Source organism: Henckelia pumila, unplaced genomic scaffold (genome assembly GCF_033568475.1).
Source record: "Henckelia pumila isolate YLH828 unplaced genomic scaffold, ASM3356847v2 CTG_461:::fragment_3, whole genome shotgun sequence".
Classification (NCBI taxonomy): domain Eukaryota; kingdom Viridiplantae; phylum Streptophyta; class Magnoliopsida; order Lamiales; family Gesneriaceae; genus Henckelia; species Henckelia pumila.
The window spans coordinates 9194255-9218110 of record NW_027331831.1 but is presented as its reverse complement, the minus strand read 5'-3'; the positions used below and the strand labels follow the sequence as shown (position 1 = coordinate 9218110).

The 23856-nt window shown below is 35.9% G+C and overlaps 4 protein-coding genes across 6 annotated transcripts; 3 read left to right on the top strand and 1 right to left on the bottom strand.

Moving 5' to 3' along the window:
• The first annotated feature begins 759 nt into the window (after window positions 1–759).
• On the top strand, window positions 760–4788 carry LOC140871615 (uncharacterized protein At3g49055). Its single transcript, XM_073274207.1, has 5 exons — window positions 760–2466; window positions 2546–2622; window positions 3212–3323; window positions 3454–3570; window positions 4183–4788. The coding sequence occupies exons 1-5, from the start codon at window positions 1105–1107 to the stop codon at window positions 4534–4536; spliced, it is 2022 nt and encodes a 673-aa protein (XP_073130308.1). The 5' UTR covers window positions 760–1104; the 3' UTR covers window positions 4537–4788.
• A 6468-nt stretch (window positions 4789–11256) lies between these two features.
• LOC140871463 (protein-tyrosine-phosphatase MKP1-like) lies at window positions 11257–14207 on the top strand. Its single transcript, XM_073273987.1, is given in 3 exon segments — window positions 11257–11368; window positions 11869–13198; window positions 13201–14207. Coding segments are annotated over 2 exon segments (1359 nt in total). The 5' UTR covers window positions 11257–11368; window positions 11869–11889; the 3' UTR covers window positions 13251–14207.
• Window positions 14208–14614: 407 nt separating this feature from the next.
• On the bottom strand, window positions 14615–16794 carry LOC140871464 (probable protein phosphatase 2C 14). Its single transcript, XM_073273988.1, has 5 exons — window positions 16378–16794; window positions 15989–16159; window positions 15556–15726; window positions 15263–15442; window positions 14615–15173 (listed from the first exon to the last, which is right to left on the bottom strand). The coding sequence occupies exons 1-5, from the start codon at window positions 16666–16668 to the stop codon at window positions 14703–14705; spliced, it is 1284 nt and encodes a 427-aa protein (XP_073130089.1). The 5' UTR covers window positions 16669–16794; the 3' UTR covers window positions 14615–14702.
• A 2426-nt stretch (window positions 16795–19220) lies between these two features.
• LOC140872218 (uncharacterized) lies at window positions 19221–22733 on the top strand. 3 transcript variants are annotated; one of them, XM_073275019.1, is made up of 3 exons: window positions 19221–20231; window positions 21368–21894; window positions 21972–22733. In XM_073275019.1, exons 2-3 carry the CDS (start codon window positions 21622–21624, stop codon window positions 22593–22595), a joined length of 897 nt encoding a protein of 298 aa, XP_073131120.1. In that variant the 5' UTR covers window positions 19221–20231; window positions 21368–21621; the 3' UTR covers window positions 22596–22733. The 3 variants fall into 3 exon arrangements, with proteins under 3 accessions (XP_073131120.1, XP_073131119.1, XP_073131117.1); XM_073275018.1 differs by having other exon boundaries at window positions 19221–21259; XM_073275016.1 differs by having other exon boundaries at window positions 19221–21894.
• The last annotated feature ends 1123 nt before the right edge of the window (window positions 22734–23856 follow it).

Below are 23856 nucleotides of genomic sequence, written 5' to 3'. Positions count from 1 at the left end.
TCATGTTTACTAGATTATATTTTTATATATATCTTGTTGAATCTTTATTGTAGGTTAGTAAATAGTAAATTTTAGTATGTATCACACAAAAATCCTATTCTATCGACATTCGAGTTCATCCCATTCCTTTCTTTCTTGGTTTGTTGGTCCAATTCCACACATTCGAACAGAGACTAGCAACGGCTTATATAGGTGAATCCATGGAGGGTCGATCGGGCTAACTCGATCTCCAATTCCTAGTTTTATAGATTCCGATTCTCGTCTATCATATTTTCCGAAAGAAATAAATATATGTGTTATGCTACAAATAAATTTTTTAAAAAAAAACGAGATTTAACATTTTTGATATTACAAAAAAAGCAATTGTAAAATTATCACTCGTTGTCAAAGTAAATATAATTTTACACGTGAAATATAATGATATTAGGTTAGTGTTTGAATTTCAAATCCATCAATCTAAATACAATATTAGAGTAACATTTTTAATTTACAATCTATATTTGAATTTCAATCTTGTTATAGTTCAATTTTGTTTTAAAAATAATGTTATTGTTTCTAACAGTCGAAGAGGTAATCTGGGAAAGAAAATTTTGTGCGACCAAGTATTATGATTCATATTGATAAGTAATTATAACACATAATATTATTTATTTATAAATATAACATAATATATGATAAAGGGAAATAATATGGATTACCTGTTCGGAATTAAATAAAATATTATATTTTATATCAAAGGAAGGATTATGAGACTAATCGGTTCCTTCTTTGTTCTTTCTGGAATTATTTTTCCCCCTCTTCCACTGGACTCCAGAGATTTTGCCGGGTACGATTTCATGCTCAAACGTTTACTTCTAGACCTTCAATCATCATCTTCCTTGTCTGCATACTAAGTCAATCAATCCCAATTCTTCTCGTGGGTATTAATTCTTATTTTCCGATTTTTTTTGGGTTACTCTACCCTAGGCCCTCGCAATATCCCGATCTTTGTTGTCGCTATTTTTGTTTTGATTCTGTGTTTGGAGTGAAATGATGGATCTTTTGTAGTGGGTGCTTGCTATTTCTGTGAATTATTGTATATATTGTTTTTCTTGGTATTGAACGATGTCGAGTGCCGAGGAGAACGATGTATTGAGCGATGTTGAGGAAGATGATCCGGTGCATATTGAAATTAAGACACCAGAAAGTGTATCTGTGGAGAAGTTCCGGGAAATTCTTGCAGAGCTTGATCGTGAGAGAATAGCTCGTGAGGCGGCTGAGAATTCGAAAAATGATATCCAAGTTTCATTTAATCGGCTTAAGGTGTTGTGCCACGAGGCCATCAAGAAACGAGATGAGTGCTCGCGGCAGCGTGATGAGGCAGTGAATGGGAAGGAGGAAGCTTTGAGGAAATTGGATAGTGTTAGCAAGGAGTTGAAAGAAGAAATTAAGCTGAAAGAGGAGGCATTGAGACAGAAAGATGAGGTTTTGAAGCAGCTAGAGGAAGTAGAGAAGGCGAGGGAGGCGACAAGGGTAGAAATGGAAACGGGGTCGTCTATGCTTGTCAGTGGGACGGAGAAGATATCAAGGAAAGTGAGTAGTTATAAAGATTTTGGAGGGAATGGGTTGCCAAAGTCTAATAAGTATTCTGGATTGCCAGCTGTGGCATATAGTGTAATTAAGAGGACGAATGATATCGTGGAGGAGCTTGTAAAACAGATTGAATCAAGTGTCAAAGCAAGAAATGAGGCTCGGGAATTGGTCGACCATAGGAATTATGAGATTGCCATCGAAGTTTCACAGCTTGAGGCAACAATTGGTGGGTTGAGAGAGGAAATGGCAAAGAAAAGTGAGGAAATTGAGAATTTGAAACAGTCAATAGATGAGAAAAATGGGAAAACGGCTGAATTGGAAAAAGAATTTTTTGAGAAGCATGACACAATTGAGAGTGAGCTGTCAAGATTGAGATTATTGGTGAGCGAGTATGAATCGAAAATGGAGACACAAAGGCCGTTGTTGATTGATCAATTGAATTTTGTGTCCAGTATCCACGAGGAAATGTGTAAAGCTATGAAAATTGTTGATGCTAAGAAATCGTCAGAATTGTCTGAGTCCTTATTCCTTGCTCAAGAGTCAAATGAGGAAAATATTAGAGCGTCTTTAGCTGGAATGGAGTCCATATATGAGTTGAGTAAAATTGTTGTTGAGAAAACAAGGGATTCAATAGAGGATAAGACTCGTGAAGCGAAAAGTCTGAGTGAAACTATTACACAATTAGTAAATGAGAAAGAACAAATTGGGTCTTTATTAAGAAGTACATTGTCGAAGCGAAGTTCAGCTGACTTGTCATCTAAAACAAACCAACTGTTTAAAGTTGCAGAAAACGGTTTAAAAGAGGCCGGTATAGATTATAAGTTCAGCAAATTTCAGCCTTCTAAAGAAAAATTGGGTACTGGCGAGTCAGAGGAAGATGAAGTATATGCTCTGGTACTCGTAATTTTTAGCATTAACTTTCGTTTTCTTCCTGCTTTTCTTTTCCAGCTGTTAATCATTATTCTACGCGCAGGCCAGTGCGCTGGAGAATATCATTAAGCAGTCACAGCTTGAGATTATCGAGCTAAAGCATTCTGTGGAGGAACTAAGGTACCTTTGTGCCAAAATTTTACAGTGTCAATGCCATCTTTTTTTTTCTGCATGTGTAAATATAACAGGACTGTCCACCGAAGTTTCAATTTGCTATGATATGATCAAAATATTGACACAATATGCTAGTGGTCCAACATGACAGTTATTTGGATTTTAATGAGCAATATGTTGGCCAATGGAACAAGGGCTAGTAACATTTTCCTACTTCTTCCAAGGATTCAAGATTTCAACTAGCATATAAATTTATAATGCATGTGGTCTTCATTGATCTTAGGAACTCCAAAACTCTGACTTGCTGGTTGCGCATTAAAGATAAGCTGAAATTTATAATGCATGTGGTCTTCATTGATCTTAGGAAGTCCAAAACTCTGACTTGCTGGTTGCGCATTAAAGATAAGCTGAATGAAAATAACTGAATTTAGTGAACACAACTGTGTACAGTTTTTGCTGCAAGGACATACAAACAAAGTTGCTTTTTTTGGTAAAATGAGCTATGCATTGTATCAATAAATTTGAGACTGATATTGTAAAAGTGTTAAACCCTTTCCTGACCGTTAGTATTGTGTGCCAATGTTGCTGGATTAAGGAAAGAGTCAAGTTTATACAAGGAGCATGTAGATGCTCAAGCCAAGGAACTCAATCAATGGAGACATCATGTGGAAGAACTGGAAGAGAAGGAGCGAGTGGCAAATGAAAATGTAGGTCACAGGTTCTATATCCTTAATGACATCAACCTCTAGAAATCAAAGTTTTTACATCCTACTTAATTTTTAACAACACTCTGAAAATGCATAGTTTGATACTCGTTCTGCTGCTTGGTATGCCTAGGTTGAAGGGCTTATGATGGATATTGCATCTGCAGAAGAAGAAATCATGCGGTGGAAAGTGGCAGCACAGCAAGAAGCTGCTGCCGGTCGAGCAGTGGAACAGGAGTACGTCGCTCAGGTATTCTTGAGGATGAATGATGAGTTAGAAGAAGTTAATCTGTGTTAATTTTTAATCGTTTTAGTTTACCGTGTGTTTGAACATCTAAAGAAAAATTAAATTGTGAAAAGAATTGTATTATTCTCTTTGATGGCCAAAATTTTCTTCTTGAATTCTTAAGAGCAAAAATATTTTTTACAATCTGAATTGGAATTTGTCTATCTCCTTATTTCATTCCTTTCACGTGTTCTGTTTCTTATGCAATAAAATGCGGCGCTTAGTCGTATACGATATAAAATATTTGAATTGTATCGTTGCTACCAATTATAACTTTTTGTAGAATGGCATATATCCACTCGTCAGTGGTTGCCAAGGTCGTCGTGTATTTGATCATTATTAGATGCTATAAGATGAAGCAATAATTCGATAGGAATTGTTAAGAGGGCAATGATAGCTCGTACTAGCTTTTGTAGCTAGGCCACAATGAGGAAATTGTCTGAATTATGGTGTTGTTCGATCTAAGAGATTAGAAATTAGAATTCCTCGATTTTGGGATCGTGAAAAGATAATAAATATGCATATATATTCTCATGTTATTGCGTCAATTCAAGCTAGTTTTTCATGGTTCTGTAGTTGGCAGCAGTGCGTCAAGAACTAGAGGAGGCAAGGCAGGCCTTAACCGAGTCAGAGAAGAAACTCAAATTCAAAGAAGAAACCGCAGAAGCTGCCATGGTAGCAAGAGATGCTGCGGAGAAGTCGTTGAAGTTGGCAGATACGAGGACGTCCAGGCTGAGGGATCGAGTGGAAGAGCTCACACGTCAATTGGACGAACTCGATGCACGGGGTAACCCAATAACCGGCCTAAGCAGACCTCGATACATCTGCTGGCCATGGCAATGGCTTGGTTTAAATATTGTAGGCTCACATCGCCCTGAAACGCATCAAGAATCTGCGAATGAAATGGAACTCTCCGAACCACTTCTTTGATTCTGTTTCTCCCTTTATCCTTGTGTTTCTTTTTCTTCTTCTCATGTTTTGCGAGTGAGCATTCGAAGGTGGAGCTGAATGAGCATACTGATCATGTTCTCTTTAGTTGATTTTTAAGGGGAAAAAAATTATATATATAGACGCAGGAAAAGCTAGGGGCATTGATTTGATAGTTGTTACTTTTTCATTTGCTATATAATTCACTTTATATGATTAAAACTTGGGGAAGGTATATTAATTGATTTTGATTTTCGTTTTCCCGTTTACCATCACAATTTTTGTATCCCAACTCCCAACACAGTGACAATGAATATAACGAACACAATCAGCTTGATCGAATGAAATGTGGCAACCAATCTTGTGTTGGTGTTGGTGTTGATGTGATGTTGTATATGTTATCGGTGTGTCGACACCAGAGACGGAGCCAAGGTCGACGGCTGGGTGCGGTCGCCTTCCCCTAACTCTCTAAGAAAAAGTGGGATTGGTGGTGGTACGGTGGTGCACAAGCAAATCTATGCCGTTAGTTGTTGTTTCAATTTTTTATATATACTAGTACCGAGTACATGGTACGTGTTTATACCGTGTGTTCTTGCGTACATGCATTGCGTGCGTGTACAATTCGTTTTTTTATTAAATAATTATTTAAAAAAATACTAAATAATTGTAAAAAAATTAAAAAAAAGCAAAAAAATCACGTCATCGTACCAATTTGGTGTGCTTAATATAATAGAATATATATATATATTTTTATTATCTTTATTTGTTTTCATTTGCTTTAAATTATTTAAAAATAAATTAATAAAATATAAAGTAAGAGATAATAACAATAAAAGAAAAACCTCAAATCAAAAATCAAAATACACAATAAAATCCTTAAATCAAGATACGTAATAAAATTTTTACGTTGATTTCCCATTATTTCTCTTAAGTCTTACCATCTCTGTATTTCATATTTTCACATTTTTTGATTTCCAACAAATATTTTCTCGTCCTCCAACTTCGGATATATATTTGGGGTTCAGTACGGTGTACCAACTTTACCAAATGATATCGCATACCGTACCAAAATTTCGATATCAAAAAAATAGATACCGATACCGTACCGATATTTCGGTATACCGAAATGCCGGTATACCAAAATTTTTGGTATACTGATTTAAACAGTATATTGCGGTACAATAAATGCGGTATACCGAAATTTTCGATATATTTTCTCACCCCTATATATATATTCCCTATAATTTTTTTCTTTTTTCTAGCATTCGATATACATTAGTTGGTTCGTTCTAAGCACATTTTTTTTTATATTGATACGCGTATACTTTGATTTTGTTATGATTATTATTATATTTTTAAAAAATGAATTTTTAAAATATTTAATGTATTTCATATTTTTTATGCATTAATTTTTCTATTATTAATATTTTGTTAGTTGTAATCTAATTATATAATGAATGCAATAATTATTTCATATTTTATTTGATCAACTAATGAGAAAATATACGGATTCAAAATTGAATTTTTTTTCATAGAAACAATGCGTTAGTGCCAATTAATAAAAAATAATTAAATAAATAATATATAGTCTCAAGAGGACAACAAATGTATTCTGAAAAATAGATTATGAGTATTGAAGTCAATAAATTCATTATACAATGTTTGATCTTGTCTTATTCGCAAATCGCAATGTACTATGAAAATATTCAAAACGAACTGTGGACTACTTTTACAAAATAGAATTTAATTAAGGTACATGAAACACACAAGTTTTTTTTTTTTTTTGCTTACTTCTGCCATCCTTTCTTGACTATAACATTAGTTTAATTATGTGCAAACATAATATTTAGTTTGAATCTTAGATCACTTTCCAATTGGGATTCTGAGGATTTATTTTTTAAAAAATAAAAAATTAAACATACACTGTATTATTGCGTTTAGCTAATTGGGTAGAGAAAAAACTTGTACACTTGTTGATTCAAAGTGCAGTGTAAAATATGGGTTAGTCTATGCTACACCGGGAGTGTTTCTCTCCCTATTTCAATACCATTAGATCACGTGGGACCACTATATTTTTATGAAAACTGACATATGTGTTGATGATCCAATGGTTGATATTTGACCACATCATGGGGGAGAAGTACTCTAGGTGTAGCATAGAATAATCCGTAAAATACCAAGGCACAATATCTTATTATAGATATTATTTAATTAATTAAATTTCAATTAATTAGTAAAATTTGAGATAAATTACGATTAGATCTTAATTTAATTCATAATTATATCAAAATTATTACGCAAAATAGTCATTTTATATTATCTTATCTTTTTTAACCATTATATTTTTTCTTATTTATCAAAATGACATTAAATTTGTGAAATTTGTGACCTTTAGTATTTATTATTTACGAAAATGCCACCTACTTGTATAATTAATGTATTGTTGCGTTTTAATAATTATTTATTTACAAAAACATTATATTTTTTTGTATTTTTTAAATTTTACAATCAAAATTTTCTTTTTTAATTTGTTTTTTTTTTTAAATGAACTTTACAAATGCGTATACGAGAATACTAGTGATAATTGATAAATGAAGCGAACTAATTTATACTCAAGCTTGAATATCAAATTTATTTTCTTTTTTATATATCACACGTCGTGGCATCTAATTAAATATTTGATTTGTTTCACGTGATTATATCCATCCATGACACTAGTCAAAGTCCCGTTATTTAAATTAAGAATTATATGGGATAATTCCCAATTTGGTCCCTCATTTTAGACCTCGTTCCTGATTTGGTCCTCCGTTCTTACATCGACCCAATTTAGTCCCTCGATTTTTGTCGTTTTTTTCACAATTGGTCCATCCGTTTAATTAAACGTCAAAACGAACGGAATGACCTGCTAAGCCGTGGGACTAAATTGGATCGATGTAAGAACGGAGGACCAAATCAGGAATGTGGTCTAAAATGAGGAACCAAATTGAGAATTATCCCTCCATTCTAGCATTACTTTTGACTAAATGATTTTTTTATCAGTTATATTTACAAAAATATTGTTTACCTAAATAAAAATATTTTATAAGAATTCAACACAAGCCATATTAATATTATTTTTTAAAATTTAAATACATAATAAAAATTCTCGTTTATATATATTAAATGTGAAAGTTTAATTTTAAAAATTTAAAGTATAAAATAAATAAATATTTTTTAACAAAAATCAAAATTTTACAAAATAAATATTAATGATGACAATATGTTTTAAATATACATTTTTTTCAAACATAAAATATTTTCGGAATGAACTCATCTAGGTTTGTTAATATAATTGAAAAACCTTCATAAAAAATAATAAAAAGATATTTTTATTTATATTAACCAATATTTTTATAAATACAACCGATCAAAAAAATTTTATTTAATGACTTTACTTTTTTATTTTCGTCTCCTTAATAATTTTTTTGATGGACATCAAAAACGAAATTTAAAATTAAAATTTATCAATTTTGAGAAACAAAATTTCACATTTATAATAAATAAATTATAAGTTTATAAAAATATTTTTGCAAATTTTTTTATCTCAAAATTGATAAATTTATTTTAAATTTCGATTTTGATTTCCATTTTAAAAATTATTAAGAAGACGAATATAAAAAAAGTAGAGTCATTAAATGAAATTTGTTTGATCAGTTATATAAATATTTATAAAAATATTGCTTAACATAAATAAAAATATTTTTTATTTTTTTTATTTTATTTATTATACATTTTATTTTTTAATTACAAAGTTGTTATATCAATTGTTGACTTATTTTAATTTGTTTGGATTTATGAAGGTTTTTCAATTATATTAACAAACCTATATGAGTTCATTCAAAAAATATTTTATGTTTGAAAAAAATGTATATTTAAACATATTGTCATCATTAATATTTATTTTATAAAATTTTGATTTTTGTTAACAAATATTTATTTATTTTTACTAAGTATACTTTAAATTTTTAAAATTAAACGTTCACATTTTAATTTTATATAAACGAGACTTTTTATTATGTGTTTAAATTTTAAAAAATAATATTAATATGGTATGTGTTGAATTCTTATAAAATATTTTTATTTAGGTAAACAATATTTTTATAAATATAACGGATAAAAAAATCATTTAGTCAAAAGTAATGTTATAATGGGGGGATAATTCCCAATTGGTCCCTCATTTTAGACCTCATTCCTGATTTGGTCCTTCGTTCTTACATCGACCCAATTTAGTCCCTCGGCTTAGCAAGTCATTCCGTTCGTTTTGACGTTTAATTAAACGGATGGACCAATTGCGGAAAAACAACGAAAACCGAGGGACTAAATTGGGTCGATGTAGGAACAGAGGACCAAATCAGGAAAGCGGTCTAAAATGAGGGACCAAATTGGGAATTATCCCAAATTATATTTATATTATACGATACATATATTCTGTGAATACAAATTACCTCATTTCCATTTCCATTTCCAAGGTACACTATCATTTTAGTCAAATGCTTTAGTTTTTATGACATTAATCGAACAACTATTGACTGATAACAACCATAAAGTTTGTTCTCTTTACTTATTTAAGTAATTATCAGTCTCCGGATCTACACAAATCACCCGGAATTTTTTATAATAATATCAATTTTTGTCTTTTGACTACATCAAAATCATATATAATATTGCTTTTATTTTCAATCCAATACATTTTTTTTTTAGAGTGATTCAATCCAATACATTTACTACAGTAAGGTGATCAATTTAGGAACACGTCTTCGTTACAGCAGCCTCTCGAATCTCGATGTATATTGCACTTATCATAATTTGAAATGGCTTCGTAAACTTTGAATATATAAAATAGGATTAAGTCCCCTCAGTGTCACCCTAATTTGGCCATTTCATAGTCATAGCTTATAAAAAGTACGACAAAATCACCAGTTTCAATTTGACTTCAAAAGTGATTATTTTCTGATTCATGGGTTATTTTTCCATTTATTAATAATAATAATTATTATTATTATTATTATTATTAATATTTTTATTATTTCTGGATTTGACCATACATGATCGAGGGATGTACGTAATCACTTCTAGGATCGATAATTTTCTCAAATTCTTGTTTGATTTTTTCGAAAAATACGAAAACTAACCTTGCTCGGCATGCATTATATATATATATATATATATATATATATATATACATATATTGCATGGTTTGATCCGGTAATAGTCGGTGATTATTAGTATATAATACCCCATTAAATCAGTTGTTGTGCTTTTCATTTGGAATTGTTCAAATTCATTTACTTAATATACTCAGCTAACGAATACGCTAATCAAGTACTTTAAAATTTGACTACTTAGCTAATAATTTAACAAGTAGTTTAGTTTGATAAGCCACACAAAATATTATTTAATCCAATCAAAATGTCGGATTTTTAACGATACTTTAATGTGTAATTATTTAATTAATATCCTTTTAACATGCATGATGCATGCACACACATCTTTCAACTACATACACGAAATTATATAGGAAGGGTACTTATCAATTATCACAGCCAATAGGATTATATATATATATAAACATGAGATCCAAAAGGAAATGGTTAGTGCTTTAAATTCTTTATTTCCAATTTTATTTTTCGTATGTTTTGATAGTCAATTTGTTTAGCTAATTATACCCGAGAAAATCGGAATCAGTATTTGAGATTCTAGATGCATTGATTTGTTTGACAATAAATTTCAAATCTCAAATATTAATTTGAGTTATTATGACGAATATCATATTCTCTCTATCCCTCCCTTCAAATACTTCTAATTAATATCCAAATCATATATCATTCAATCCAATTACAACCTTAGACTCTTACCGTTTGGCTTGATGTATGATATAAATAATATATAGATAAATAGTATAATGTAATAAAAAATAAATAAAAAATGATAGTTAAAATTGTATTGGATTTGATTGATAGATTATGATTTATTTTATTTGATTGATTAAATTTTATATAAAAATGTTAAATGACTATTTTGTCCTTTTAACAATAAATAAAATAAAAATTATATTATTTATAAGGGGTAATATAGTAATTTGAATTCAATGATTTGTTTGATGTGAGATAAATAATTAATGATTTAATTGATGTAAAATAAATAGTTAATATATAGATAAATAATATGATGAAAAGAACGTGAGATGAGATGAGATGAGATGAGTTATACATATATTAGTAATACCGTGAACAAAACGGTGCCTTAGAGTAAATTTTTATGCTTGTTAATTGGTGTCGCGAAACAATAAAAAGATGGGAAAATTACATTCCTTAATAATAAATTATATGAATTTGTTTTATTTTTTGTCCTGTCGTTGACTAATTTATGATCTAGTTCACGAAATCACGAATTTGATTATTTTTTTTATAAAAAAATGACTAAATTTTTTTTCAAAAAAAAGGGTCAGTTTGAATAACATGTATGTATATATTAATGATTAAAACTTTAGTTCAGATTAATTATAATGAAAATGAGGTACTAAATAGAGTAAAGAATGGAATATTAAAAAATGGACATGCGAAAAGTATAATTCTAAAATCTAAAATGAAAAAGGGAAATGAGAAAATCACGCTGAAATATTTAATGAGGTCAACATGATGAGGTGGCAAGTTTGACCTCTTCATTTTCCAGATCTATAAAATCGGCAGACCTATTTTACTCTCTCTGTGCACACAATTTGTGATAGAAGAATCCTCGGCCACCCTCCATTTCTGTTCAAATTCATGTTCGCGATTTGGAAGGACATCGAGTTCACGTACGTGTTTCTTTTTGGTTACTCTGGTTTTCTTGGGAAATTTTTGTACCGATTTATGGCTTTCGTTGGGCTCTTCTTGTGTTTATGAATTTAGTATTTGATAGAATTTATGCGTACTTTTGTTGGGGGAAAATTTTGTCTTTGTGTTGAAAGTTTGAGCTTTGGTTTCCGTTGAGTTGTGGGTTTTGTACTGAATTATATTTTGTGTTCGATTTCGTGTATTCTCAATGTCATGGAAGTGAAGAATTTTGGTGACGGGTTTAGTGTGAGAAAGATCTGTTGAAAATCGTACGTTATTCGACGCCTTTTTTAAGGATTGATTGTGTTTGGAGGCTTTCCATCTGGAATTGGCAATGTCATCGTCCCTTTTGTTTTGTTTTTTTTATATAGACTTCAATTTGATGGTTCGTTTGGCTTCATTTTTCTTCAATCTTGGGGTTTGAAATTGATGGTACTGGATTTCTAGGGCTCTATGCTGATGGGTTTAATTTGTTTTACAGTGCGCTTGCTTAAATTTTGAAATGTTAAGGGAAGAAGAGAAGGATCCAGCATCAGTCGGAAGTCGGAAGTCATTCTCAAGGTCGGCTTCATGGACTGAACGCCCGCCAAGAAAGTCACATTCTAAGCCACTATGGAACAGCAAAGCACGGGCATGTTTGCCACCGCTTCAGCCTCTTTCTATCATCAAACCCAGTATCGACAATTGGCCCAAAACTGGGTCAGATGATCTTGGCATATGGCCGAATCCACCTCCAACTCCTGGATCAATGACACCCCGTGGAGGTTTAATTTCCGAACAACCACCTCGAGAGTTCGATTGTATAAGAGAGAAGCTTGCCTTTTTTGACAAGGAGTGCTCAAGGATTTTAGACCATGTATATTTGGGAAGTGAAGCAGTTGCAAAGGATCGCGAAATTCTCCGCCAGAATGGGATCACCCATGTGCTGAACTGTGTGGGTTTTGTTTGCCCGGAATATTTTAGGAGTGAACTAGTGTACAAGACACTTTGGCTGCAGGACTGCGCTTCTGAGGATATTACGAGTATTCTCTACGATGTGTTTGATTATTTTGAAGATGTTAGAGAACAAGGGAAACACGTCCTAGTCCACTGTTGTCAGGGAGTTTCTCGATCAACCTCATTGGTTATTGCATATCTTATGTGGAAAGAGGGTCATAGCTTTGATGATGCATACCAGCTTGTCAAAGCTGCCAGAGAAGTTACAGATCCAAATGTGGGATTTGCTTGCCAACTTCTGCAGTGCCAGAAACGTGTGCATGCCCTTCCCCCAAGTCCAATGTCTCTGCTTAGGATGTATCGAATGGCGCCTCACTCGTCATATGACCCACTTCACCTTGTGCCGAAAATGTTGTGTGACCCGGGTGAATGGAGTCTTGATTCTCGGGGGGCATTCATTATTCTCATTCCTTCTGCTTTATATGTCTGGAGCGGGAAGCATTGTTCCCAAATGATGTCAGATAATGCGATGGCAGCAACGGCTCAGTTTATTCGTTACGAAATGGCCAAGGGTCCCGTTATAAATGTCAAAGAAGGCAAAGAGTCATGTGAATTCTGGGATGCATTCAACTACGGAAAGGGTTTAACAGATGGCCGTTCTGTGAAGTCCGAGGAACAAAACAGGTCGGTCGAGCCTGACATGGTACCGGAAACTGCTCCTCCATGTCTCAATCAGAGGAAGTGTTCCGAGTACGATTTAGACTTCGAAATGTTTCACCGAGCTCTTGGTGGTGGGGTTGTACCACCTTTTCCATTATCAGAAGCAGGGTCAGAGACAAGCCTTCCTGCGAGAGAGAATGATTGGAACAGATTGAGGAGAAATTTTCCAGCGATATAGTCAAGGAATCGATCACTCTTCAAAGTTGAACCCGAGTGTCTTAAAAACATATTAGGCGCCGGATTCCATTGATATCTGTACAAAAATTGATAACTTTGTGCCTCTTGCCAAAACTTCAGAATCACTCCCGTAATTTGTAACTAGAGCAGCCAATAAACCGAATGCCAGTTCAATGCCGTCTTCAACCTATGATTTTGCAGGCTCATTCAGCTTCTTCCCCATCATCGTCCAACTGTTCTGACTCATCATCTGTATACTATATCTACTCAGTAATCTCCCAATGCACCTGAATGCTGAGATACCAATCCTTGTAAGAATGGTCCTATGGAGGAAAGTGCTGGCTCTGCAGATGGGAATACCCCTTTTTTAGTTTACAGTGTGAATTCACCTCACAGCAGATGATACAACTAACTGACTGAAAGACAAAGTAGTTTGAGTAGTTAACTAGCTTAGTGTCCCGCCAGTAGCCTTGTTTTTGCATATACATGGAGAATATTAGAGATGCATTTTGACATCCTTGAATCTGTATCTGCTAGTTTACATCATACATTTGTGCCCATAATAAGTTCTTGCACAAAATTGGTAGGCTTTTTTAAAAAAAATTTAATGTGTATTTAAAAAAAAAAAAAAAAGGTGAGCCCCACCCCCAAGGGCCCCACACAGAGCCGCCCCAAGCCCCGGCGTGAAGGGAGGTAAATCAGGGTTATGCCTGGCCAGGTAAGTACCCAGGGAGAGGAAGACACGCAAGCGCGATAAATAAGGCCAAATACACCTTTTACGGGATTTGAACACTCGTCACCTTCTTTTTCACCAAGGCCTTTGCCAGTCCAGCTATGCCCCTGGGGGCAATTTAATGTGTATTTAGCTATAGCTTTCCGTTGTGCTCGGGGATGATCCAAGAAATTCAGCAAGAAAGTAGAGACCACTCTATGAAACAAGTGTGAAATTTGATTTTCGTTTTAATACATGATAAAACAAAATCTATTCGATTGTTGAGGCTAATTAATCCCCTAGCCTAAAACGTTCGCACTTTTTCTTTTCTTGGTCTTTATAATTTACGCTTTTTAACCTTTTTCATCTTGGAATTCTCAGAAAGTTGTTTTGACTGTTGACTTGAAATTTTCTGAAACAATTACTAAATGTCAATCACGTGTCTTAACTACAAAGTCTGGAAAAATACTGTCATTACATGAGAAACATGGGGAAACGACTGTAACTGCTTGAACAAAAGTGAAAAAAGAAGACTCGGTTTAACAAAAGAATTGGGAGTCTTTTAAGGATCCATCAGTATTGATCCAGTTGGGACTGAACCCAGTTCGCAAAAGCAGATTTTTGATGGAATTGTCAACAGATTCGGTCTCAAGACCCTTCTGTTCGATCAAAGAAGTTTCCCTGTAGTATAGTATGAATAGCTTAGCTAGGTACAATTTTATGTTGGTTTTTGGAAGGATACATATGTCAGCAATTTTGTTAGTAATTGATTAAACATCTTGGTAACATTTCAAGTCGACTATCATAACAGTTATATCATCCAAACTCCCTCTTGTGACAGCTAGGTTTGCAAGCTCTTTGCAAGCAGTCAGAAGTGAACTGCAAGTCGGTTTTTTCTCCGCCAAGTCCGCATTCTCATTGTGTGGAAATGGATTCTTCTTTATCTTGATTTGCTGCGTGCTTGAAATTCTTCGAATCTTTGATGGAGGGCTTCGATTTTCACTACAGTATTCATCGTCATGATCATCAACATTTTTCTGGTAAACCGAAGACGTTTTATGGCATGTATGGTGTAACATCCTCTTTGTTTTAACCAATGAAACTCTTGGTGATTTTGTCACATCAATGGGACTTGTGCATGGACATAAACTACTCCTAATCTCCGGTACCGATCTCACTTCTTGTTTCGTGCTACCAGAGCATAACTTCGTCACAACGTCTACTGTTTCTTGATTTGTGACCTGTTATTCATTACATTTGATTAATCAACTTGTGAAAATCTAAACCGAAATTCGATTAAATTTGGTGCGTTCGATCAAAGTTTGCTTACCTCTTCCCAAAGCCCATCAGAAGCTAAAATCAGAAAATCCATATCTGGTTTTAAGTGTATAATCTTTGTATCAGGCTCAGAGATCACCCAGTCTTTCAGATGGGCATCTCCAATACTTCTTGAAACTGCGAGTGTTCCATGAACTCTCCAAGCTCCACGATGGAACTCCACGTATCCACCCTGTGTCAAGATTCAAGAAAAGGGTCATCAGAGACTTTTTAAAAGTTAAACTAAACAAATCTACATCCAACAGACGTGTGAAAATCCTTGAGTTTTCTTTGTGTTTGCCTTGCCTTATCCTCTATTCTTTGTTGTTCATCCTCACGAGCAGGGCAATGATCGGTTGTCAGGCCTTCGGCTATTCCACTCCTACTCAAAACTGCTCTGCAGTCTCCCAAGTTCGAAACTAACAGCTCCTGCCCTTGAATCAACGCAGTTACACAACAAGCACCGCTGCCGAATCCCTGCGAATTTGGCACCTACTTGTTAAATTTCTTTGTTGTTATCCAAAAGAAAAGAATGAACTCTGGCCAAAGCCCACAGTAGTATGTATGTTTGCTTTTCAAGGACTTTTTCCAGTGAACTTTGGGGAACAAATCATTGTAATTGCCTTCAAAAGTTGGCATGTTGAAAAAGTCTTCATTTTTATATTCCTTGCTTACACAGTCAAATTCCTCTATCAAGATTGCAATTACCAAGTAAAAGATCCAATCTGCATCCTGTTACCTGCTTCAGAAATTCACCATCTGTTTTCAGGTACCCATCTTTGATGGCTTCTTCTATTGCTTCACTTTCAGAAGCATTCTCCAACTTTTCAAATATCCTCAAATGCAAATTCTCTGCCACAAACTCTACAGCCTTGCTTCCTCCATGCCCATCATACACCCCAAAAAATTCCTGCAGCTCTCACTTATCATAAGTTCTTTCAACGCATACATCTAAAAAAAACAAATGAATTAACTACCCAAACACTTTATATTTAATTAATTCTTGTATAACTCAGTTTCACCTCAATTTGGTCCACATGAATCAGTGAGATAAACAGAAAAACATTAACAACATATGTCAATCAGGTAAAAAAATTGAATACAAGCAAGATCTCATTTTGTCACTACCTTTTTAGTACCATCCTTTGATGAAAAAATCTTGTGGGCATCTTCCATGAACTTCTTTTTGCCCTTCAAAGAATAAACACCAACCCCATAATCATAGAAACCTTGATCACCACCAACACCTTCCTCTTTGGGCTCACATTTCTTGACTATATGAGTAGAGATTTCCCTCAAAACATTCGGGATCTCAATCTTGGGAGGTCTCTTTCTTTTCAAAGAACAGGAAATCAAACCATCTGAGTTTGGCCCACAAATGTTTGCTCTTTCTTTACTTGAACAAAAAGAAGGATCCATTGCGTAATGGATACTTCACTGGTTTCAGTGCTTGGTGCCATCCATCATAGTAATATTTCAAGAGAATGAAGATGATTTGATATACGATGAATACTTTATTTGTTTTTCCTGAAGAGGATTCGTTATATACAACGGCTACAATTTTTGGTTGGGTCAAAGACGAAATATAAATTCACGGCAGATTCTTTGATGGGGTCAAAAGTTGTAGTTTGAAACATTGAATTCTTGTTTTCGGAGCCGTTGGGAATTAAGGAAAAATATAGCTTGAACTTTTAGTATTGGTTATTACTTATTATACATTATTATGGCAACGGTGGTTGGCTCCAGCTATATCACGGGATTGGGAAAAGCAATCTTTTTTATGATAATAAACTTTTTTTTTTTTAAAAGAATTACATGGGTACCAAAAATTTTTGGGAGATGGATGAGCCTGGAAAAAAAAAAGAAGAATTTTTTTTATTAAATTAATTAAAGACATTTTAATCATTAAATTGGAGATGTTAGCGGAAAAAAAAAAGAGAAAAAAAAAAGCAAATAAACTTTAAATTTTAAAAAATATTTATTGATTAAAACAAATTTTGATATACGGATGCCGCCGCTGCAACATTTAAACCATGCCCATACACACTTTCGATTAGGCCATCATAAGTACTAGGGGTGCAAACGAGACGAGCTACTCGTGAGTAGCTCGCGTAGCTCGGTCAAAACTCGACTCGAGCTCGGTTTGATCGAGTTCGAGCTCGAGCTCGATCTTCAAATATATGTGTTCGAGTTACTCGATAACACATATAAATATAATATATAATATAAATATATATATATAAATATAATATATATAATATTTCATTTATTTATTTATTCATATAATTTTTATTTATATATATTTATATTTAATTTTCGAGCTTGAGCTATAGACGAGCTTGAGTACGACATTAACCACTCGATCGAGCTCGAGTATTCAAATACAAATCGAGCTCGAGTAATATGTTACTCGAGTTCGGCTCGGCTCGATTACACCTCTAATAAGCACTATTAAACTATGTCTATCGAATAGCTACTGCAGGAGGACACGAGTGGACACATTAGAAAGATGGAGGGGTGTGTGACTGTTTTTAGTTTTTACATGAATATATAGGTAGTGTTTTGTAGATCTAGCTTCTAGGAATTTCTTAACAAAATTTTAAAAAAATTTGTTAAAAAAAACTGAAAAATGCTTTCTACAAATTCTCCTAAAAACTATCCTAATCTGTTATATATAATTTGCATTGAATATCTCCATATTTACCCATGATATGTAAATAATGTAATCAAGCTGTGTAAGGACAAATAGATATAAATTACAAGCACTTATCATATTTTGATTTTTTCTTTTTCTTTTTTTTTTTGTGTAGGTCAGTATAAAAATATGGGTAAATTTTACTTTAAATTCATAAGTCTCAATTAAAGTTTGTGTCCATTATCTCTCAGAAAAAAAAAGTGTTTACACTTCCTGACGTAATAAAAAAATATTTCTGCACTCTCTGACCCAACGTGTATTTTCACGGGTAAAATTTAGTACAAAACACTAAAAATATGGTACTAATATATGAAATTCAAGCACTTATTGGTTTAAATCTAGTAAAGATGATAAGATTTTGAGTTTAAACACTATCAGATCTAACACTTTAATATTCAAATATCATATATTAATATCATATATTTATAATATTTTATACCGATTTTCATTCGAAGAAGACAAGTATGTCATAAATATCAATACTTTCTCACATGTCGAAGAACTTAAAAATAATATATTAGTACCAGATATGAACATTTGATACTCAAATATTATGTATTTGTATCATAGTTTCAATGTGATGCGGGCGAAATAATTATGTCCCTATTCAGCAAATAAAATAGGAAGTCGCACGTCCTCCTGGTCTCCTGCTTCTATGATCACCTGAAAAAGTCGCACGTCTTTCTTTTGGGTTGTCACCTGATTCACGAACACACGTTAGAGGCGCCGGGTGGTTACCCGGCGAAAACCCTCCGACGCTCAAGTCAGCGATCACCTCCACACAAAATAGGAGAGCAGAGAGCTTTTGTAGGCTCAAGAGTCACTTACCTTGAAATGAAGAGATTTACTTCTATTTATAGGCAAAATTGAGCTAAATCACACATTAACCCTTCTAGGCTTCAAAAATGTAAATTAATTACCCAGGACTCTAAATTTAAGAATTAGTCCTTTTAAAAATATTATTCTCGCAAATTGAACCATTTTATTTATTTATATTTATAAGTATATTAAAAATATATTTATATCCATCATAGGCCCCCTACTTTCAATGTTTATCCAAAATTTAATTTATTCGTATATATATATATATATATATATATATATATATATTTTATACACGATTTTCTCTATTTTGGAAAATGTTGAGAGTAAGGATTTTTTAGTCATTTTTATTCACACTATCATCCACTTACCCGACTCTAGGGTTTAAGACTCCCCTATAAATAGTAAGTGTACCGCTGGCTCACCTCGATTTCCTCCCACGAAATGACAGTTTCATTACTCTGCTTTCTCCCACATTTATGCTTTCTTCTTTATATATTTATATAATCTGCACCTCTTTGTCCCCTTCTTCTTTCCTCTTTTTTATTTTTTGTTTCGTGCTCTGTTTCCTTTTTTTTTTTTTGTTTGTTTGTTGTTGTTTTTTTTTCTTTTTCTTTCTTACGGCGTTGATTGTAGCCGATTAGAGATGAGTTGCCGTTCTCATGTGGATATGCTTGCGCGAAGCTTATAGACATCTTTCTGTGTTGGTGGTTTCTCCACTAATTTTTTGAGATTTCGAAGGAGGCAGAGGGATGGTTGGGGCGATAGGTGAGGATTGGTGTGCGCGTGATGGCGGCGATGGCTCGCCAGGGGTTGCGAGGTGGTGATGGGAACAGCGATGCGTTGCTAGGCGGAGAAGATGAGCGGGCGTCGCTCTTTGTTGATTTTGGGAAGTGGTGCGATGGTGTGCGGCAGTGATGTTATTGTATGGCATGGAGGTTGCGATTCTTGGGCAGAGATACAGCTGCTGAAGCGGCTGGTCGTTGGTGACGGGGTGCTTTTCGGGGTGTTGATTGTAGCGGCGTAGTGGAGGAGTGGCTGCCGCGGTGTGTTGCTGGGCAGAGTAATGGGCGCGGCGAGGCGCTGTTCGGAATGTTTGTAGCAGCTTGCTGCTATTTGGAGTTGGGTGGGATGATGGTGAGTTGGCCGTGGAGGGGTGATTCTTGTAGCGGCGTGCTACTAATCATGGTGAAGCTTTGTAAGGCGTCGGGCGATGTAAGGCTGGAGTGGAATGCGGGTGAGCGGGTGTCGCTCATGGTACTATTTTGGCGGAGATGGGGCAGCGGCGTGCTGCTGGGGGTGGTTGTGCTGATGAGCGGGTGTCGCTCTTGATCGGCGGAGATGTGGTGATAGGCGGTGAGGAGGGCAGCGGCGTGCTGCTGGGTTGCGTGTGCATGGAGCGGGTGTCGCTTATTTTAGTGTTCTGGCGAAGATGGGAGGGGAAAGAGCGGGCGTCGCTCCCTCGGTTGTTGTTACTGTATTTATGTGTTATACAATTAATTTTCAGTTTATTGACTGTATATTTGTTTATGTATATGTGTTTCATGTTTATGCATTAATTATTTTTGAGGAATATTTTCAAAGAAGAATCTCAAATATACAAAATTTAATTCGTGAGATCCTCGCAAAATTACGTAGGATGCGGCAGAGGGAAAGAATATTCCTTATTAATGTCTCTACGTGAATCCCAGACTGAGTCCAATCATAGCCTTGATTCTGAGCGATACTCTGAAACTGAATTGCCGGCTTATAGTCCCAGCTCAGGTGTAGGTATCGTCAGTTTGAGTAATTCTGTCACACTTGACGTTGCGTCGGCATCATTACAGAGCCCAAAGCCTATTGATTTTAATCTTGAGCCCGACCCTGGTTCTTCTAGCGAGTCAGACAGTGATGGGATTCCTGGTGAGATGGTGTCCCATCCTTTGTCTCGGGAAAGCGTTTCTTACGTGTGCCGCTGCAAAGGAATACCCAGATTCTGCGACATTATAGTTCCGTGCCCTGGTGACTCTCGTCACTCTCCGCCTGCTGGTTTTTTCACAGTTTATGTTGAACACCTAAACAGCGGTTTCTCAATTCCTCCATGCCCTATCCTGATAGGGTTAATAAAAAGCTTAGGTGTTAGTCTCAGTCAGTTGACTCCTAATGCCCTTCTGTATTTTTTCGGGTTTCGACATCAAATGGGTGCTTTTGAATTGGATCCAAGCCTGGATTTATTTCATGCACTTTTTTCAGCTCGTCCCACGAAACCGAACTCTGATATATACTTCCAGCCCCGTCCGAAGTGTAGGTTCTTACGTAAACTTCGATCTCATCGAGGTGCTTGGAAGTCAGATTTCTTTTATGCTAAAGATTGCGGGTGGGGGGTGCCCGTGGATTAGAGCTCTGGGCTTACTATAATAAAGAATAAAGGATCTATTCTTGAGCTTCAATCACAGTGTCGGTCTCTGGGGCTCTTTAACAAAAATTTTGACCCTCGGTGTTTAGTTAGTGCTGGTACTATTTAGGTCTTTTGCGTGTGTAATCATTTACTTGTTGTATTTACTACTTATATTCGTTTGGCTCTGAACATTTTTTTTTATATTTATGCAATCTCCCTTACAGGTAACCAGATTGACCTGAGTAAGCTCCGTCATCGGGAGAATACCTTCGGCCGCCCTCTTCCTTGGAGTGGGCCGAAGCACAAGGGGAATGGGAGAGATGCATCTGATCGTGTTGCTGCGTCAGTTACCCGTGCTGGAGAGAGCCGAGGCGTGGTACCACGGGGACGCCAGGGCCATAGTATCCCTTCCTTGCCTGATGAGAGATCTTCGGGTGCTGGTGCTATTGAGCACCGGAGGGGGGCGGGCAAGAGGCCGATGGAGGAGGGTAAAAAAGGGGGTGAAGTCCTTCCTGCTGATCCTGCGAAGAAACTTCGGGAGGCTTCATCCTCTTCGGTGAGGAAAGCGAGATCACACCCCTTGCTTCTTGATGGGGTGAATAGGGATGGTGCAGAGTCCTTCTGGGACTCTAGTGATTTTGAGATTGGCCTTAGGCGGGGGGCCAAGGTAGTAGGGGATCATGATTTGAACCATTTGATCCCTCGATCCTCTTCGATCCTACACCACTCTAATACCCTTGGCTCTTGTCAGGTATTCTTGAAGAGTTTATTTTTCTTATCTTGATATTATCAATAAGGTTCTTATTTATTTTTCTCTATTGGCTTCAGATTTTGTCCGCTGTACGAGCTCTGGAGGCTCGAGAAGACAAGGCTCGGGCTGACGAGGCTAAGATTCTGAAGGAGTTGGCCAAACTGAAGGAAGATGTTGTTCGCCTTGAAGCTTCGGAGGTTAGGGCGAAGGAAGAGATTCTTCGTTTGGGAGGGGAGAATGCTAGCATTAAGGAAGAACTCCGTCAGTGGCCGGAGAAGCTTGGTGTGAAGGAAAAGGAGGGGGAGACTCTTCGTTCCGAGCTTAGTGCTCTTTATGAGAGGCACTATACTGAGGTGCAGACTGGAGCTGGGTTTTTGTCCTCCCCTCCGGGGTTGCAGTTGCAGAGGAGTTTGGAGGAGAGGGTTGTTGAATCGTTTTGCACCTCCGCTGCTTTTGAGGATGAAGTTTTTCGGCGTGCCTATGCGATTCATGACGAGTTGATACTTGAGAGCCGCCGGATTCTTCGCGAGCAGCATGTTTCGGAGAATGTGGTCAAGATGATTGGCCCTGGTTTTCCAGATCCGGACATGGGACCGACTGATATGCCGAGGGTATCTGCGCCCCTTGATGATTTTGGTGACTTCGAGATTATAGAGGCTTTGAACTCCCTCCAGGGAGATGATGCTCCTGGTGTTCCATGATATTTATTTCATGTGTAGAGAGTTGTCCTTTAAACGATTTTGCGTTTTTTGGAATTTCTATTATAGTCTCTTTCCAGCTCCTGCGAGAGCGATATTCCGATGTTTTTATACTCTGTCTGTTTTTTGGAGCTGGTTTTTGTTATACTCTGCTATATATCTTGGTTTATTTTATGCTTGCTTCGAAATATTTCCTTATTGTTATACTCTCGTTAGTACTTGGAAATTGATCAGATTTCCAAGGTTTGTCGTGTCTCTTGGAAAAGCGTACACCTACCTCATGGGTGGTGGGGGCTTCCTATTCGTCTTGACCTCTTACAGTGTCAAAGTACCTTAGCTGGGCTGGCCAGGCCTCTTATGCTTTAGGTGACCTGTTTTTTGACGACCAGGGTTTAGTGACGATAAAAAATGCTTTTAAGTGAATAAACATGCGTGATTTACTCATGCAGTTTTGTGAAGGGAGAAAGCATGATGCGATGCTTTTACAAAAACTTTTATTTATATGAAAACGTATTACAACTACGGAACTATTACTCTTGTTGCTTAGCTAAAAAGGAAAAGCAGCTATGAGTTACTGAAAATATTTCTTTAAGTTTGCCACATTCCACGTTCTAGGCAGCACCTTCCCGTTCGAATGCTGAAGGCGATAAGCTCCTTCTCGGGCTATTTTGATTACTTTATATGGTCCTTCCCACTTTGGATCCAGCTTTCCTACGGGGTGTAGGATATCTGCTCTTCTCATTACCAGGTCTCCCACCTGGAAAGTTCGTTGTTTTACTCGGTGGTCATATGCCCTTGACATCCGTGCTCTGTGCCTTGCGGCTCGTACTGCTGCCCCTTCTCTAAGCTCCTCAATAAGGTCTAGAGATGCCCGTAAATCCTGCTCGTTTCCCTCTGCATTGTAATGTTTTATCCTTAGTGATTCTTCTCCGATTTCTGCAGGGGCAATGGCTTCGGCCCCATAGGCCAGGCTGAACGGAGATTCTCCTGTCGAGCTTCGCGGAGTGGTTCTGTATGCCCACAGGACACTGGGTAGTTCGTCAACCCATTTTCCCTTGGCCTCCCCAATTCGAGTCTTGATATGTTGCAGGATAGTTCGATTGGTTACTTCGGTCTGTCCGTTGGCTTGTGGATGCCCGACGGAAGTGAAGAATTGTTGGATGGACAGTCCTAGGCACCATTCCCTCAACTTGGCACCGGAAAACTGAGTGTCGTTGTCAGACACTAGTGCTCGCGGAATTCCGAATCGGCAAACTATATTTTT

What these genes read in the sequence shown, in the direction of transcription:
- LOC140872218 (XM_073275019.1), top strand. Translation starts at nt 21,622, where the DNA reads ATGGAGGAGGGTAAAAAAGGGGGTGAAGTCCTTCCTGCTGATCCTGCG. An exon ending in ATACCCTTGGCTCTTGTCAG is followed by an intron (nt 21,895 to 21,971) that starts GTATTCTTGAAG and finishes TATTGGCTTCAG; the next exon opens with ATTTTGTCCGCTGTACGAGC.
- LOC140871615 (XM_073274207.1), top strand. Translation starts at nt 1,105, where the DNA reads ATGTCGAGTGCCGAGGAGAACGATGTATTGAGCGATGTTGAGGAAGAT. An exon ending in CATTCTGTGGAGGAACTAAG is followed by an intron (nt 2,623 to 3,211) that starts GTACCTTTGTGC and finishes TGCTGGATTAAG; the next exon opens with GAAAGAGTCAAGTTTATACA. An exon ending in AGCGAGTGGCAAATGAAAAT is followed by an intron (nt 3,324 to 3,453) that starts GTAGGTCACAGG and finishes TGGTATGCCTAG; the next exon opens with GTTGAAGGGCTTATGATGGA.
- LOC140871464 (XM_073273988.1), bottom strand. Translation starts at nt 16,668, where the DNA reads ATGGATCCTTCTTTTTGTTCAAGTAAAGAAAGAGCAAACATTTGTGGG. An exon ending in CAAAGGATGGTACTAAAAAG is followed by an intron (nt 16,160 to 16,377) that starts GTAGTGACAAAA and finishes TGAGAGCTGCAG; the next exon opens with GAATTTTTTGGGGTGTATGA. An exon ending in AACAAAGAATAGAGGATAAG is followed by an intron (nt 15,443 to 15,555) that starts GCAAGGCAAACA and finishes ATCTTGACACAG; the next exon opens with GGTGGATACGTGGAGTTCCA.